Source organism: Dipteris shenzhenensis, chromosome 17 (genome assembly GCF_047967505.1).
Source record: "Dipteris shenzhenensis isolate YYH24624 ecotype China chromosome 17, Dip_SZ_1.0, whole genome shotgun sequence".
Taxonomy (NCBI): domain Eukaryota; kingdom Viridiplantae; phylum Streptophyta; class Polypodiopsida; order Gleicheniales; family Dipteridaceae; genus Dipteris; species Dipteris shenzhenensis.
The window spans coordinates 19050534-19066130 of NC_141612.1; the positions used below are offsets into that span (position 1 = coordinate 19050534).

A 15597-nucleotide genomic window follows, 5' to 3' on the forward strand; every position below is an offset into this window, starting at 1 on the left:
AAAGCTAAAGTAATGTGGATTGGTATGGCATGTGAGAGCTTTTTTTTTTTTCCCAATGTAGTCAAACACTTCTTTTTTCTTCAAGCCCAATTGAAATGTACTTTTTAGTTGCATCTTTACCATTACAAGTTTGCAAGGTAAATGGGATTGAGGCAAACGATTTTCCAATATGAAGTCTTTCAAAATTGCATGTGCCATTACAGTTGTGCTTCTTGTTTTGGATGTTCCTTTGTTTTCATGAATATTAAATTTATCTCCTTCTTTGGCCTTAACAACTAAGTCCCAATATGTGCCATGTAATAATCCAGTAATAATGTAATATGCATTGTAACAAATTCTTTTTCCATCCACAAGTGCACTGATCTTTTGTCCTTAACCTACTTTTTTTGGGTTGGCATGGATTTGCTTTCTCTTCATGCATCTGTATGTTCGTATTTGTTCCTTCTGTACATAGTTAGATTTTCTATTTGCATTGTTTTCTCCCTCACAACTGTCTCTCTTCTTGCATCCTTCAACAATTCACAATCAAAGTCAAATTCCTAATAATCTTTCCATGGTTTAATCCTTGCATTAAATGTCCTTTGAGAGTGTTGAGAAGCTTGAAAGCCATCTACCCTGAGAGAACATCACTCATTGACACACCCTACAAAATCGATACATCTTTCACCAAGATTCCTAGTATCCCCATGAACTCATCCACTCCTAATAAGACCTTTCTTTCAAAACCCTTTTATTTCTCAAAGTGCATGAATTCTTTTACAGTAGATAAAGCATCACTTCTAGAACCTTTCAATTTGTTGACGTCAATGAGATCCATGCTTAATAAGCCATCGCCAATGAAACCATTTCGTTTGTCAATGTGCATGAATTCCTCCACTCTAGATAAGGCATCACGTTTAGAACCTTTAACTTGCTCAATGCTAAGGAATTGATCCAGTCTTGATAAGATATCACTTCTAGTGTTGAGTATAGAAGATTCTACATGAAGATGACCCACATCTGATGGGTAGAACTAATTTGTTGTCCTTCCATATTCTAATATAGTACCTTATCTAAGTCATTGAAAACCACATGCTGCATTCTAATCTCTAGAAATTGCAAGCTCCATCTCTTAACCTTGCCTACCTTATAATAGGGATCATCCAAGGAGGTTTTATTATCATATATTCCATCATCATCGAATTTCATGATTCTCTTTTTTGCAATTGACAAGTTACAACTCCACTTGTTCAAAAGCCAATACCTTCCTTGTGCTACATCCTTGTTTGCAAATGACTTCATTTGTAATATATCTCCCACTCTAAAATCAAAAGTATTGTGCGTTGTACCAAACCTAAATATGTCCTTTGGATAAGTCTCATATTTGTCCCATGCAATAAAAGCTTTGTTGGATGTAGTATAGAGCATAACATCTCTGAGTGTTTCCATATCTCCACATTTATGCTTTAACTCACGATGGGGAGTAAGGATCCTCTTACAATAAGGGCTGCCTTATCTTCACACCAAGTCTTGTAAAATGAAAAACCTGAATTCGAATCACTATCATGAATCATAGCAAACCCAACTACTTATTTCTTAGAAGTTAAAATCCCGTCCATCCCAGAAACAAACTCTATTGCGATATCCATATTACGAGAAGTAGCAACAACTATAAGTTACATTAGTCTCCACTCAATACCCTACTTCTCAAATACAAATTTTATACAAGAGCGACGCAAAGATAGAGAGAAGAGAGATTGTGGGGGGAGAGAGAGAGAGAGAGAGAGAGAGAGAGAGAGAGAGAGAGAGGCTAGAATAATGGGGCTAGAGAGAGAGGAGAGATTGTGGAGAGAGAGAGAGAGAGAGAGAGGGTTAAAATAATAGGGACACAATTGAGTGAGTGCATATACGTATGTATGCATATGTGTGTGTGTGTGTGTGTACACACACACACATACACACACACACACACACACACACATACATACATATATACACACATACATATACATATACATATACATATACATATATATATATATACATATACATACATACATATATATACATATACATAGATACATACGTACATATATGTACATACATACATACATACATATTTTACATATATATATTTATATTTATATCCACATATGTATGCATATATGTGTCGTAGGAAGGGGACGAGAGAGGTGCTGGTCGGCCATGCAACCAAGTGTAGAGAGAGAGGATGAGGAGGACGTGAGAAAGGGATGAGAGAGGTGCCCACTATGCAGCAGCCAAGTGTAGAGAGAGAGGATGAAGAGGAGAAGAAAAAAAAAGAGGAGAGAGGTCCTCGTTGCCTACCCCATGGCAGCCAAGTATAGAGAGAGAGGAAGAGGAGGAGGAGAGAAAGGTAGAGAGAGGAGGAGGAGAGAGATGCCAGTTGCCGCAGCAGCCAAGTGTACAGAGAGAGGACAAGGAGGAGAGAAAAGGGAGGAGAGAGGAGGAGGAGAGAGGTGCCAGCTACCATGATGGCCAAGTGTAGAGAGAGAGGATAATGAGGAGGAGAGAAAAGAGAGGAGAGAGGCGCTCGTTGCCATGGCAACCAACTATAGAGAGAGAGGAGAGGAGGAGTGAAAAATGCGAGCGAGGAGGAGGAAAGAAAAGGGAGAGAGAGAAGACCACTACCGCTACCATAGTAGCCAAGTGTAGAGAGAGAGGATAGGGCAGAGGAGAGAAAAGAGAGTAGAGAGGCACTCGCTAGTGCAGATAGAAGGAGGACAGAAAAGGAGAGAGAGGACGAGGAGGAGAGAGGTGCTTGTTGTCGAGGCAATCGAGTGTAGAGAGAGAGAGAAAGAGGATGAGGAGGAGCAAAGAGAGGAGGAGAGAGGTGCACAGTGCCATGGTAGCTGTGTAGAGAGACAGGATGAGGCAGAGGAGATAGGTGCCCGCTGCCATGCGGCAGCCGAGTGTAGTGAGAGAGGATGAGGAGGAGAAGAGAGAAAGGAGAAGGAAAAGGAGAAAAGAGAAGGAAACAAAGGGAAAATGGAAAAGGAGAAAAGAAAAGAAAAGGGAAAGGGAAGGAAAGGAAGGGAAAGGGGAAAGGAAAAAAAAACATGAGAAAAAAAAACAAAACCAACATACCTGGTACAATACTTCGGAGAGAAGAATGACAGTGACGTGATTCGGGATTGGGTTTTAGCTCGTGCAACGTCAATAATATCGTTGATATTAGTATTAAAAAAGCCTTTACATTACTTGGTGAGGTTTTCCTTTTGAGTCTCAAACTTTAAATGGTTGTCCCTATTCCAAGTCTTGATAGAATTTAAAAGATGATAGCATGAAATGGATTGTGAAGTTTTGAAACCTATGAACATGGTTATCCCGTTTTAATTACACCAGTACCTTGTGTGACCATGATGTCAGTTTGCCATGGCCATGTTCGAAATCCATTCACAAAACAAGATGAAAGGTTGTAGTACTATTGAGGTGTGTGAAAGGTACCATGGCCATCGGTTCCCATTTGCATGGTCAATAGTGAACATTTCCTTGTTTTTTCCCATGCATCGTCTCTGTGGTATTAAAAATGCCTCAGTGGTCTTTTAGTAATGCAAATGGGATGCGATGGACATGATATTTGCAAGGGATTTAAAATAACCTAGGTTGAGGCGTGTGTAAAGTATCATGGCCATCGGGTCCCATTTACATGGTCAATAGTGAACAATTCCTGGTTTTTACCCATGCATCCTCTTTGATGGTACAAAAAAATGCCTCGGTGGTCTTCTAGTCATGCAAATGGGGCCCGATGGCCATGATACTTTGCAAGGGCCTTAAAATTTCCTATATTGATGCCCATGCAAAGTATCATGGCCATCAAGTCCCATTTTCATGGTCAAGAATGAACATTTCCTTGTTTTTGCCAATGCGTCCTCTCTTATGGCACAAAAATAATCCTAATGCACTGCCGTAATGCTATGCTATACGCATCAAACTATGTGAGTACATGTTATGGAACCTCCATTAGTCCCATGTGGTAGATTAACATTTTATTGGATTATAAAATTCGGTGCTCAAAGTCTTGTCTACAAAGCAAGTCTTTGACGCTTATTTTGATGCAAACATCGATGCAAATATCAACTCTGATAAATTTCCAGAATGTATTTCAATAGAAATATCAATGGAATAGAGCATTGTCAATTATTAAACAAGTAGGCTCACTTTTTGACATGTTTGATATCATGTATGGATTATGCAACACATAGTGTTGTAATGATCATGTGTAACCTTTGTAGATGTCTTCAAGCTCATTAGAGTCCAAAGAAGAGGCTAGTAGAGCAAATCTTTATCAAAACTAGCCTTGTGTGATTGTGTGCCATGAAAAGGATAAATAAGAAGACTACACAACATATCAATAGAACATATAAAGAGATATGGTCGCTTTGAACCTTTACCTGAGATATAGTTGTTCGACGAGGTAGAACTCTAGTTTTAGCTTCTTTGTGAGTGAATTCATTAAATTTGTATCATGTATTAAAATTTTGGGCTTGTATGTAATTTTTTCGAGTTGAGTCGATGTTGACCCAAGGATATCAAAACAATCCAAGGGAAGATGGACAACCAAAAGAGCAACATGGCAGAAGCATTGAAGAGAAGGATGCTTTGACTGAGGATGAAATAATGCAAGACATGATAAATACTTACTTTGATGCTCCTTCACCCCAAAATGAAAGAGATAAAGATGTGGAAGTAAATAACGAGGATAACATGAGTTCTGTTGAAGAGGAGGTCTTCTTATGTGAAGCAAGCACCATGTTGTATGTAGGGGCAAGCAATTCTTGTCTTGCAGCCATTCTTTGGATCTAGTATTTACAAGCAACTTATGGATGGCCAGATGCTAGCGTTATGTCCCTCTTTCGGTAAGAGTTTTGATGTGGTCTAAACTATAGTTTCATGCATGCACTTCCAAATTGTTGCTTCAAATTCATTGAATGGATCAATGTTCTAGGTTACTCCAAACACTACTTTCAAAAGGAAATACAATGCTTGACTCAAGAAATGATTCAAAGAAGATGTTGGCATCATTAGAAATGGATTACAAGTCAATTCATACATATCCCAGTGATTGCATCCTTTACATATGAACATACAAGCACTCTACAAGCTATCCACAATGTGGTGCATCTCGATATTGATAAGACAAACAAGGAGAAAAGATTCTGAGAAAGGTACAATGCACTACACATGTTGATCCTAACACGCATCACGAAATTGTTTTCATTGTGGATCGTTAATTGGACTTATGAATCGACATTCTTGTAGCTGCTCGACGGATGGAATATTAAGGATCCTTGCAGATGGAAAGGCTTAGAGACATGTAGAGAAGAAGTGGCTAGAGCTTGGGCTTGAGCCTTATCTCATTTGCATCTTGGGTTCGGTGTTAATCCCTTTGGACATTAGTCCACATCGTGGTCCATGTGGCCAGTAGTAGTGTAATACAATATTACTCCTTGGATGACCATAAAGAAGAATTCGGGCAAGCACAAGGTAAAAAACATGGATCTGTATCTAACCCCTTTGGTGGACAAGTTGCAAATTTTATGGAACATCATGAAGGTTTATGACATTTCAAATCCTTCGGGTCAACGCCATTGTCAAGTGAAAGGCATTTTGATGTGGACCATGCATGATTGCTTAGGTAGTACAACATTTCTATTTCTCCTCATTCTCTTCTACTTTGGTGGTCTTTCACTGCTACAAGATGTAACTTGTGTCCTTGCATTTGTATAGGTCTCCACGTGTCCACATACTTTACATATCCCAATTATGGAGACAGTTTGTGCAATCGCCACTCAAAAGATCTTTTGAAAGTGTTATATGAGAAGCACAGGCGGTTGCTTCCTATGGACCATCAATATCGAGTGGATCCATCTTTTGAGGATGTAGAACTTGAACCTATTCCTCCAATCATGAGATCTGGTGATTAGGAGCGACTTGGCATGATCCACAAGTCAAAACACCTCTGTCTGGCATCATTAGGAATGGATTACAAGTCAATTCATGCATGTCCCAATGATTGCATCCTTTACACGTGAACATATAAGAACTCTACAAGCTGCCCACAATGTGGTGAGCATCTCGATACTGATAAGACACATAAGGAGAAAAGATTCCGAGAATGATACAGTGACACATGCCGATCCTAACACGTGTCATGCAATTGTTTTCATTGTGGATCGTTAGCTTGACTTATGAATTGGCATTCTTGTAGCCGCTCAACGAATGGAATATTAAGGATTCTTGCAGATGGAAAGGCTTGAAGACATGTTGAGAAGAAGTGGCTAGAGTTTCAACTTGAGCCTTGTCATTTACATCTTGGGTTGGCTATGGATGGTGTTAATCCCTTTGGACGTTAGTCCACATCGTGGTCCATGTGGCCAATAGTAGTAATATACAATATTCCTCCCTGAATGGACCATAAAGAAGAATTGTGCTAGGCAAGCACAAGGTAAAAAACATGGATTTGTATCTAGCCCCTTTGATGGATAAGTTGCAAATTTTATGGAAGGGCATGGAGGTTTATGACATTTTAAATCCTTTGGGTCAATGCCATTGTCGGGTGAAAGGCGTTTTGATGTGGACCATGCATGATTTCTCAAGTACAACATTTTTATTCCTTCTTATTCTCTTCTACTTCGGTGGTCTTTCATTGCTACAAGATGTAGCTTATGTCCTTGCATTTTAATAGGTCTCCACGTGTTTGGATACTTTGCATGTCCAAATTATGAAGATAGTGTGTATAATCGCCACTCAAAAGATCTTTTGAAAGTGTTATATGAGAAGCACATGTGGTTGCTTCCTATGGACCATCAATATTGAGTGGATCCATCTTTTGAGAATTAGAACTTGAACCTATTCCTCCAATCATGAGATCCGGTGATTAGGAGTGACTTGGCATGATCCACAAGTCGAAACACCTCCACCTAGCATCATTAAGAATGGATTCTATTCCTCCTAATTCTCTTCTACTTCAGTGGTCTTTCAATGCTACAAGATGTAACTTGTGTCCTTGTATTTTAATAGGTCTCCACGTGTCTGGATACTTTGCATATCCAAATTGTGGAGACAGTTTGTGCAATCGGCACTCAAAAGATCTTTTAAAAGTGTTATATGAGAAGCACATGTGGTTTCTTCCTATGGACCATCAATATCGAGTGGATCCATCTTTTGACGATGTAGAACTTGAACCTATTCCTCCAATCATGAGATCCTGTGATTAGGAGCAACTTGGCATGATCCAAAAGTCAAAACACCTCCGCCTGGTATGCAAAATGTCTCCATATTTTCTACGCTTCCTTACTGGAGACAACACAAATTCACATATCTGTTGGACCCAATGTATGTATTCAAAAATATCTAAAATTTTGTGGAAACATATGATTGTTGATAGAGACATGCCAAAGGTATGAGCTGACTTGAACGTGATGAAACCAAAAGAGCCTTCTAGCCAAGACAATACCGGGCCGATAAGGTGATTTTACCAAAGGCACCCTAGTTGTTGACAAAAGTAGAGGAGACCTGGGTGAAGAGTGTTACTATGGGTATGAAAACCCCAATGGGGTACATGCATAGCTTGAAGGGTGCCTTTACTTCAAATGGAAAACTAAGTGGTCTAAAGTGCCTGATTGGCACAAAATGATTCATGTAACATACTTCCACTTCAGTTCAATCCATTCTTGAACTCTTGTTTGAATTGTTTCTATAGTATGTACTTCCTATTGCTTTGCAGGGATGTAGTACTGAAGAAGTATCAGAGGCCATCAACAAGCTCAATATATTTGTAAGGTATGTCAGGGCATCTGTAAATGCATGTCTCATTTTTGTACTCGTTGTAAAAGTAAGTTCCATTGCTCAGGACATGTAAATGCAAGTGGATATCATCAAAAGAGATCAAGAAACCATCCATTTTACAGATGAGACTTCTCACAGTGATTCATATGTTTGATTGAAAAAGCGTTTCAAACGAGTATCATGGACATCCAATTGCATTTGCTCGTGCACATGGCAGACGAAGTGATATGTAGGCACTTTGCATAACTGATGGATGATTTTCTTGGAATGGTTTATGAAGGTGTTGAAAGGATATGTAAGACAAAAGTCGAGACTAGAGGGAAGCATGGTAGCAGAAGGTTGGCTGGTGCAAGGGTCAATGTTTAACATTATGGAGTTTCTTGTACGACTCATGCTAGACATGCCTCGACTTTCAAATGATAGCAATGGCCCACATGTTGTAGGAGAGATCGAACAAGGGAAGAAAAAGAAGAAGAAAATGAGTATCGCCCTACAATCAAAAGTGAACAAGTTTTATCTTTACAGTTGTGGAGAAATGGCTCAAATAATATGAAGAAGAAAGAGCTAAAGAAGAGAAGGATAGAAAATCTTGGTGAAGGGCTAATAGGGGTAGGAAGTATCCCCCAGCATTATAAAAAATGCCAACTAAATGCACCATTGATTGGTTAGAAGCCTACAAGATCTTAATAGTAAATAGGGCTACACAACATTGTGAAAAATAGTATTAGTAAATAGTCCTAGGGTGCCAATTCCCTTTAGTAAGAAAACCCATCAAAATCTTGAGTATGAATGAATTTAACAATATGCCATGAGTAGAAATTATTCAAATTAACATGATTGTGTTCTACACTAAAAGAGCTTCAAACCCCACTACCCATCCCCTCCCTCAATTGCTTACTAATACTATTTTTCACAATATTGTGTAGCCTACTATTAATATCTCGTAGGTTGTATTTAGTAGTGTGATTGTGGCCAACAAAGTTCACATAGTACTATGACTAAAAAAAAGCACACTTTCTACTTGTCAGTCGATTCCATGGCATAGAGGTCACCTAATTTTAATGCATATGGTTTCCTAAATTACCGCTTAAGGATAAGTTGCTACTTTTTGCTCGTTTCTTAAATTTCATTATTGGCATTCAGCTTTTGCAACTCCTCTATGTGTATTATATTTTGATTCTTTCCTTCCCTATACAATTATCTAGAACTCTACCCCACCACCACGAATTAACCTAATTAAGCTTGCTTAATTAACACCCCCACTACTTGTCTCCTCCCTTAATTGTTTACCTGGGGTGCCAACTCAATATGAAATATGTCACTATCCTCATCCAAAATCTAGGGTATGGGGGGACAAGGTCCATATATAATATGCATGGATTTCTTTTAGGAAATTCAAATACGTAATGAAAAAATATGAAAATTTCATGTCCCCCCACCCTTATAATATAAGGTATATACCTTGAAAAATATGCAAGATTTTAAGATTTGTACATATTTTTCATAATATGTGAGGCCCAAGGGGAAGGTCTTTTGGATGAGGGGGGGTAAAACAAAAAATACACTAAAATATGAAAACCTATCTCCTTTCAAATTAATGTAACTTTTTCATGTGTTACCCAAATTTCAAGGTATAAAGACATATTTGAAGCTCTTTTAGTGTAGAACACAACCATATTAATTTGAATAATTTCTTGAATGAGGGGGGGTAAAACAAAAAATACACTAAAATATGAAAACCTATCTCCTTTCAAATTAATGTAACTTTTTCATGTGTTACCCAAATTTCAAGATGTAAGTTATTAAGCAAGCTTAATTAGGTCAATTCGTGGTGGTGGGGTAGAGTTCTAGATAACCGTAGAGGGGGGCCCTATGTGCATGACACGTGTCCCCCCTCATGCAAGATAGTTAGCACACCTAGAGGGCCTTAGATGATTTGAATCATGAGGCGACACCTTAACGTCGCTAGCAGAACGGGATGTCAAGGGAGAAGGTCAAGGAAGGTAAGGGAGAAGTGGATTTATGCTCTTGTTGCAAGATGGTGAGGGAAAAGTGGCAGCATGAAGCTCAAGCGACTGGCACATGCTCAAATGGAGAGTTGCAATGACGAAGGTGAAGGGGATGGTGAAGACGAAGAGTGAAAGGAAGGAGATGCAAGAAGCACATTCGTGGTTTGGTGGACATACTCTAGGATGTTTCATGCACAATTGAAGTGCACAATTGAAGAGGAGGGAAAGAGGTAAGAAGTCGTTGCATGCATGTTGTTTTGGTTGCATGGGTCTTTGTGCTGATGTGTGTGTTGTTGCAACTTGCAGGTGTGCCAGAGAGGTAGAGGGAGGCCTATGGGCTCAGGCCAGCACTGATGGAGCTTAGTGTCACCATTGGAGTTGGAGGAAGCGACATCGATGTTGGTCTTCTAGGATGCATGGTTAAGTTTTTAGAGGAATACTATGTTGAGAGTTTATGTTCAGTTGAGAGAGGTGGTGCACTAAAGACAAAAGAATATGCACTTTCCATGGCATGATTAGGTATTGCAAGAAGGAAGCAGAGCTACCTCATTTCTAAACTATATAAAAAAAGGTGACTCCAATTTCCAAAGGATCTCAAATCGGGTTTGGAGATATATGTGCACTATGTCATGGAGGAGATGAAGAACATGGTTTCTTTGAAGAGCAATAATATCTTTGCTCGATGTTTCATGTATGGAAATTTATATTGGGTTGTAGGATTGGGATGCCCTTGCGTGCTTGCTAGCTGAAAATGCTCCAAATAGGCCAATACTACCCCTCTATTTCATGGGTAATTCCATTCCAAGGACATGTATGGATCGTGATTGTGCTCAATCTCTTTAGAAATCTTTGGAAACTGATGGTGGCACCCTTTTCGGTAGCTATGAATGACACTGCAGCTATTTTCTCCTCTGTGGAGACTCTAATGATGTAGCCTCGAACTGATCTACACATAAAATGTGTTCTCAAAACCTGAAGCGAGATACTTCATGTTAACTGTTGTTTATTGTTGGGTTGCTGGGGACCCAAGGAACATCAAACTTGGTTAATTTCCGTTCTTGGAGAAATGGCAACGGTTATATACCAACAAGTTGTGGAGCTTGCCAATAGATGAACAGACATCTCCGAGGGCAAATTGATTTACATAGTATACTAAGGCTCTACTTAATAGTCCTCTACCTTGTGCTCATGGAGTACCAATTGGCAACTAATCTCCACACATTCTCTCCTCTCAAGTGGGACCTATGAGTGGGGTAACTACCAAAAGAATTGTGACTATCAATTTCCATATTGTGTGTGTGTGTGGTTTGTGGGGGACTCGGGAGGGGGCGGGGCAGATAGAGACATAGAGCCGTAATGCCAAATGGAGAAGTTATCCTTTTCGATATAGGGAGATAAATTTTGGTAATAGAATTAGTAGAATCTTAATTGCAAGAATCTATTATATTGTGTTTGGCTTTATACATCCACTACCCTTCAGTATGAGCATCCATCGGTTACAAAAAGGAACAACCCCTTCCCCAACGCAGCATCATGCAAGATATCCGTAGGACACAGTCTAGACCGTGTGATCAAGAGAAAGGCAACAGCACATCGAAGTGGACAGTCTGCACGCCCAATCTCAAACTTGCATCTCTTAATACTATAAACATCCTCAGGAATATCATTGACCAAACCCAGTTTGTGAATCGTGTCTTTGAAACACAGCAACTGATGCTGAACTCCAGCCCGAGTTCCAATTCCTGCATCTAGAGGGAGTTTTCCCGCAGACAGAAATTTCCTCTCGAGTAAAAATTGTGCTATTTATGTGGCTTGGATATATGATAGCCTCCTAATCAGCCAACAGTGTAGACAGCCTATAAGATCTTAGCAAAGACCTTGACCTTTGAAATGATGAAAGACAATTTGACAAATCAAACGCCCATAAAGCAACATTCCCATGAAGCAACGTTCCCAGTCCCATGAAGCAAGGTTCCCAGTGGCTCGATGGGAAAAGTTCAATACTTAAGATAAGGCGAAAGGCAATGCCATGTTCAAGAGGCAATTGTGTAGTAGGACGAAACAACTCAGTTGATCAATTCGAAGAACTCGGTCCGATCTGAAAGAAAGGATTTAATCTTGCCACAAATTACGAGTAAAATTTGTTTTTACAGGTTGTTGGCACGGGTGTTACGAGCAAAGATGCCCAACGTACTCCACAAGTTCTCTTTGTGGTATTTGTTGAGAGTGGCCACTGCCATTCCGCTCAACAAATACAACAAAGACTGGTGGAGCATTAACCACTCCAGTCAATAAATACAACAAAGACTCTGTGGAGCATAAGCACTCCTCTGAAATTAGATGAAAGTTGAGAACTTGGGGAGTGAATATCACATAATGCAAGACCATGCATAACCTGATCTTTCGTTCTGTAGAATTGACAGCTTCCTAGCATTTGCGTAGATTCTTTTGCAATGGGCAATCCTGATTATGAATGTAATATGCAATTGAAAGCAAGTTTTGATGAACGTTTGCCGGTGCAAAACGTAGCTAGCTGCATTGCATGGGCTTAACCAAGCTATAGGCTATGCAAATAGAAAAGAGGGTGCACCGCATGCGAAGATACTTTAGAAACTTGCATAAACACAAGATTTAGGATCCTATGCACTACCCAGAAGCTTACACGGGGATGGAAGGTTGCAGATCTCAAAAACGAAGCTTGTCAGTATTCATATAGCAATTCACCAACATCCCACAAGCAGCCTGCTGATGGCTGTGATGGAAGCGTACTGACGATTCACATACACAAAATTCAGCTCAAATTTTTATGGTACTCGTATCGAATATCATAAGCAAAACACAAAACTACAGGTATGTGAAACGATTCCAAAATCGAAGTACCAAGGGAGAAATCGGATGTGAAGGACCATCACTAGATCACAGCATGCTCATTTCGATTCTTCCTTGATAAGAACGTGACCATGCTCATTTCTTCCTCGATAAGAACCTGACCATTCGCCCTTCTCTCCAGCTTTGATAATTATGGCCCTTCTAGGATGCAACCATTTTATACGGTCCGCTCAGATTTGTAGCCAGGATTGTAGCCTGCTTGAGCATGTCAGTTCGAGTGGTTCTACACCTCCGCAAAGCTGCACCAACTCGAAGATAAGAATTACTGGGAAAACCATTTCGGGCGATTGCATCAATCCAATACGCAAAAACGTGAAGAGGAAGGAACGACGAAACCAATATGGCTTACTTGGGAACTCCTGCAAGCGTAAGGTGGTACAGGAATCACTCTCTAGGACTGCAAACCGGGGACTCTGGGAAAAGATTGAGGAGAGTCGGCCCCTTCTTTTGAGGCCGTTGAGGCTGCACATAATAGTTCCCATCCGTGCCCTGTACTCCATCCGATTGGGCTCTTTGTTCCACACTGGTGTAATCTTCCACTGCGGCCCTTCCAGGAGAGATCACGACGCTTCTCTGGCTTCCAGTGGGAGTGGTAGCCGTGCAGAATTTCTCGAAGTCCGAAGCAAGAGGAGTCACTGGACTTGGAACGAGCGGAGGTAGGTCTGCGTAAGATGTTGAGAGCTTCTCCAAGCTCCTCATCGCCTTCCTTCTCTCATGGAGCTTCAGGGGAGCCTTTCGCAGACCCAACTCAGCAACCGACCTTGTCGAGGCTGCGGAAGCCTCGCATTTAGCATTTGAATCATACTTGCCGCCACCCTCGTTGTTGGCACGGTTCGTCAATCTAGCAGGAAGAGTGACAGGAAGCAAGTCCTTATCATCACTAGAAGCCCCTGTCAGCTGGCGAACGACATCACGAAAATTGGAGGAGTTCGTATGGACGATCGTCTCTCTCTCGGTCTGTGAAACCGAGATCCTAGGAGAAATAACACCACTTTCCGATATCCCGAGTGAGTTCTTCCCAGGTGGCGTGATGGGAGTTGTCCCAGCAGCACTCATGTTTGGCATTCGACAGCCCATCGTTGGGAAAGATTTCTCGCTGCTGTCTCTGCTCACGTTACAGGTTGAGCCAACCTTGCTGACGGTCGACGACGGAGAGGAGGGAGGAGACTCGAGATGAACGATTTCCGGCGCGGCATTAGGCCAAACCAGGTGAAGGCCCTGAGGGGGAGCTATGGGTCGAGAGCTGCTCTCCATGCGGTGGAAATTGGAGTGGACAGACACAGGATGAGCGTGTGGAAAGCTTGCAGGGCGATTGCTCACTGCAAAGGGGTCTACAGAGGTGACTGTGAGAGGGACAAAGTTGTGAGGAGAAGAGTTTGGATAAGAAGCATTGCTGGAGATGACTGAAGAAGCAGCAGACACAGGGGGAAGGCACAACATAGCTGACGTTCCTGGAGGCTGCTGGAGGACGGGACGGGAGAATCCCACAAACTCTAAGACGGCATAGGTGGGAACGGCTGCATCAGGCAAGTTGAGAGGAACGTAAACCCGAGGACCTGATCTTTCCATGTCTCCAGGCGCGTCGCATCTCTTCATGGCTTGTAACTTCCGAGGCAATTTCGACCGAGCTGGTTGACAAAGCTGAAGGGAAAAAGCTTGCTGCTGCAAGAGCTGCCGCTGGCTGAGGTACTGGATGCTACAGATGAGCAACAGCGACAGCAGCAGCAGCAGCCAAGGCGAGCTCGTAAACAGTTGGAAGTGAAACTTCGCCGCACAGCAGGAGAGTCGAGGAGCTCAATGGCAAAACCAGGGAAAGGCTAGCTGCTTGTCTGCTTGCTGCAGCTGGCGTCGTTTAACGCTTGACTCAGGCAAAAGCTTGGGATCAAGCAGCAAAAAAAATTTGAGAAACCTTGAAAGCAGCTGCTGATTGTCACTCACCTGAGGTGGTGCTGCTGCTGAGAGCTTGAGGCTAAGGCAAGATAGGCAATGCTACTGGTGACTTTCAAGGGGTGCTGTTGATACTCAAAAGTCTCGGGTAAGCTCGAAACTCAGCAGTACAACGAGGAGCTCCCTGTGAGGAGGAACAGCTATCTAAATTTGGATAAGAAAGTCCTTCACTTTGAAGCCTTGAGCAGAATACGACACCTCTGCAGCTTCAAAGTTTCAACAGGACTCCTCCTTTCTCAGCAGGACGACTCCTTTCTCAGTTTACTCTCTCATCAACAAGAAGAAGGACGAGGAGCAGAGGAGCATGAAAGCAAGCTGGCTATGTTGCAGGATGAAAGCGAGCCTACATACAACAGTGAACACACTGCACAAGATGAGGCTGGAAAAAATGAAAAGTGGGATATTGGTAGCCTCACCCATGTGTTTGAAGTGTAGAAGAATGCATTGGGGGAGAAGAATCACGACTCACGAGGTTTACAGCTACACACCAAGGAAGAAACTCCACTGCCCACTGGGGCTCACTCACATGAATACAGCAGGAAAAGGTCTTTAGCCCTATATCATATATATAGATAAATTTGGATAGATCATGGACATTGGATGGTGTCCATTTGTGGGCCAAAGCTTCATTGGCTTTAAGAATTGCAACGGGAAAAGTGTTCAAGACGAGATCTTTGGTAGATGGGCATCTAATCATCTCTGCCCTCCCTCACTACATGGAGATGCGAGCAACATCTATTGCCAAGAGGTGATATGTTGGAGCATGCTTGATTTTTTTTTGAGTTTCCTTGGCTCAAGTATGCAAGATTTGCATGCTTTTTAGCATGCTTGATTGTTTCGAGTTTCCTTGGCTCCGTATACAGATTTGCATGTTGCTCCTACTCTTAAATGCAGCAAACTCTCTCACCTAAGATCACATCAAGCTAGACACTCTTTGGTAAAG

The 15597-nt window shown here is 41.4% G+C and overlaps 1 protein-coding gene across 2 annotated transcripts; it reads right to left on the minus strand.

Moving 5' to 3' along the window:
* Nucleotides 1-12189: 12189 nt before the first annotated feature.
* On the minus strand, nt 12190-14805 carry LOC147891806 (uncharacterized). Of its 2 annotated transcripts, XM_087387835.1 has the most exons (3): nt 14646-14805; nt 13057-14549; nt 12190-12946 (listed from the first exon to the last, which is right to left on the minus strand). In XM_087387835.1, the coding sequence occupies exon 2, from the start codon at nt 14301-14303 to the stop codon at nt 13092-13094; it is 1212 nt and encodes a 403-aa protein (XP_087243961.1). In that variant the 5' UTR covers nt 14304-14549; nt 14646-14805; the 3' UTR covers nt 12190-12946; nt 13057-13091. The 2 variants fall into 2 exon arrangements, with proteins under 2 accessions (XP_087243961.1, XP_087243962.1); XM_087387836.1 differs by having other exon boundaries at nt 13057-14805.
* Between the last annotated feature and the right edge of the window lie 792 nt (nt 14806-15597).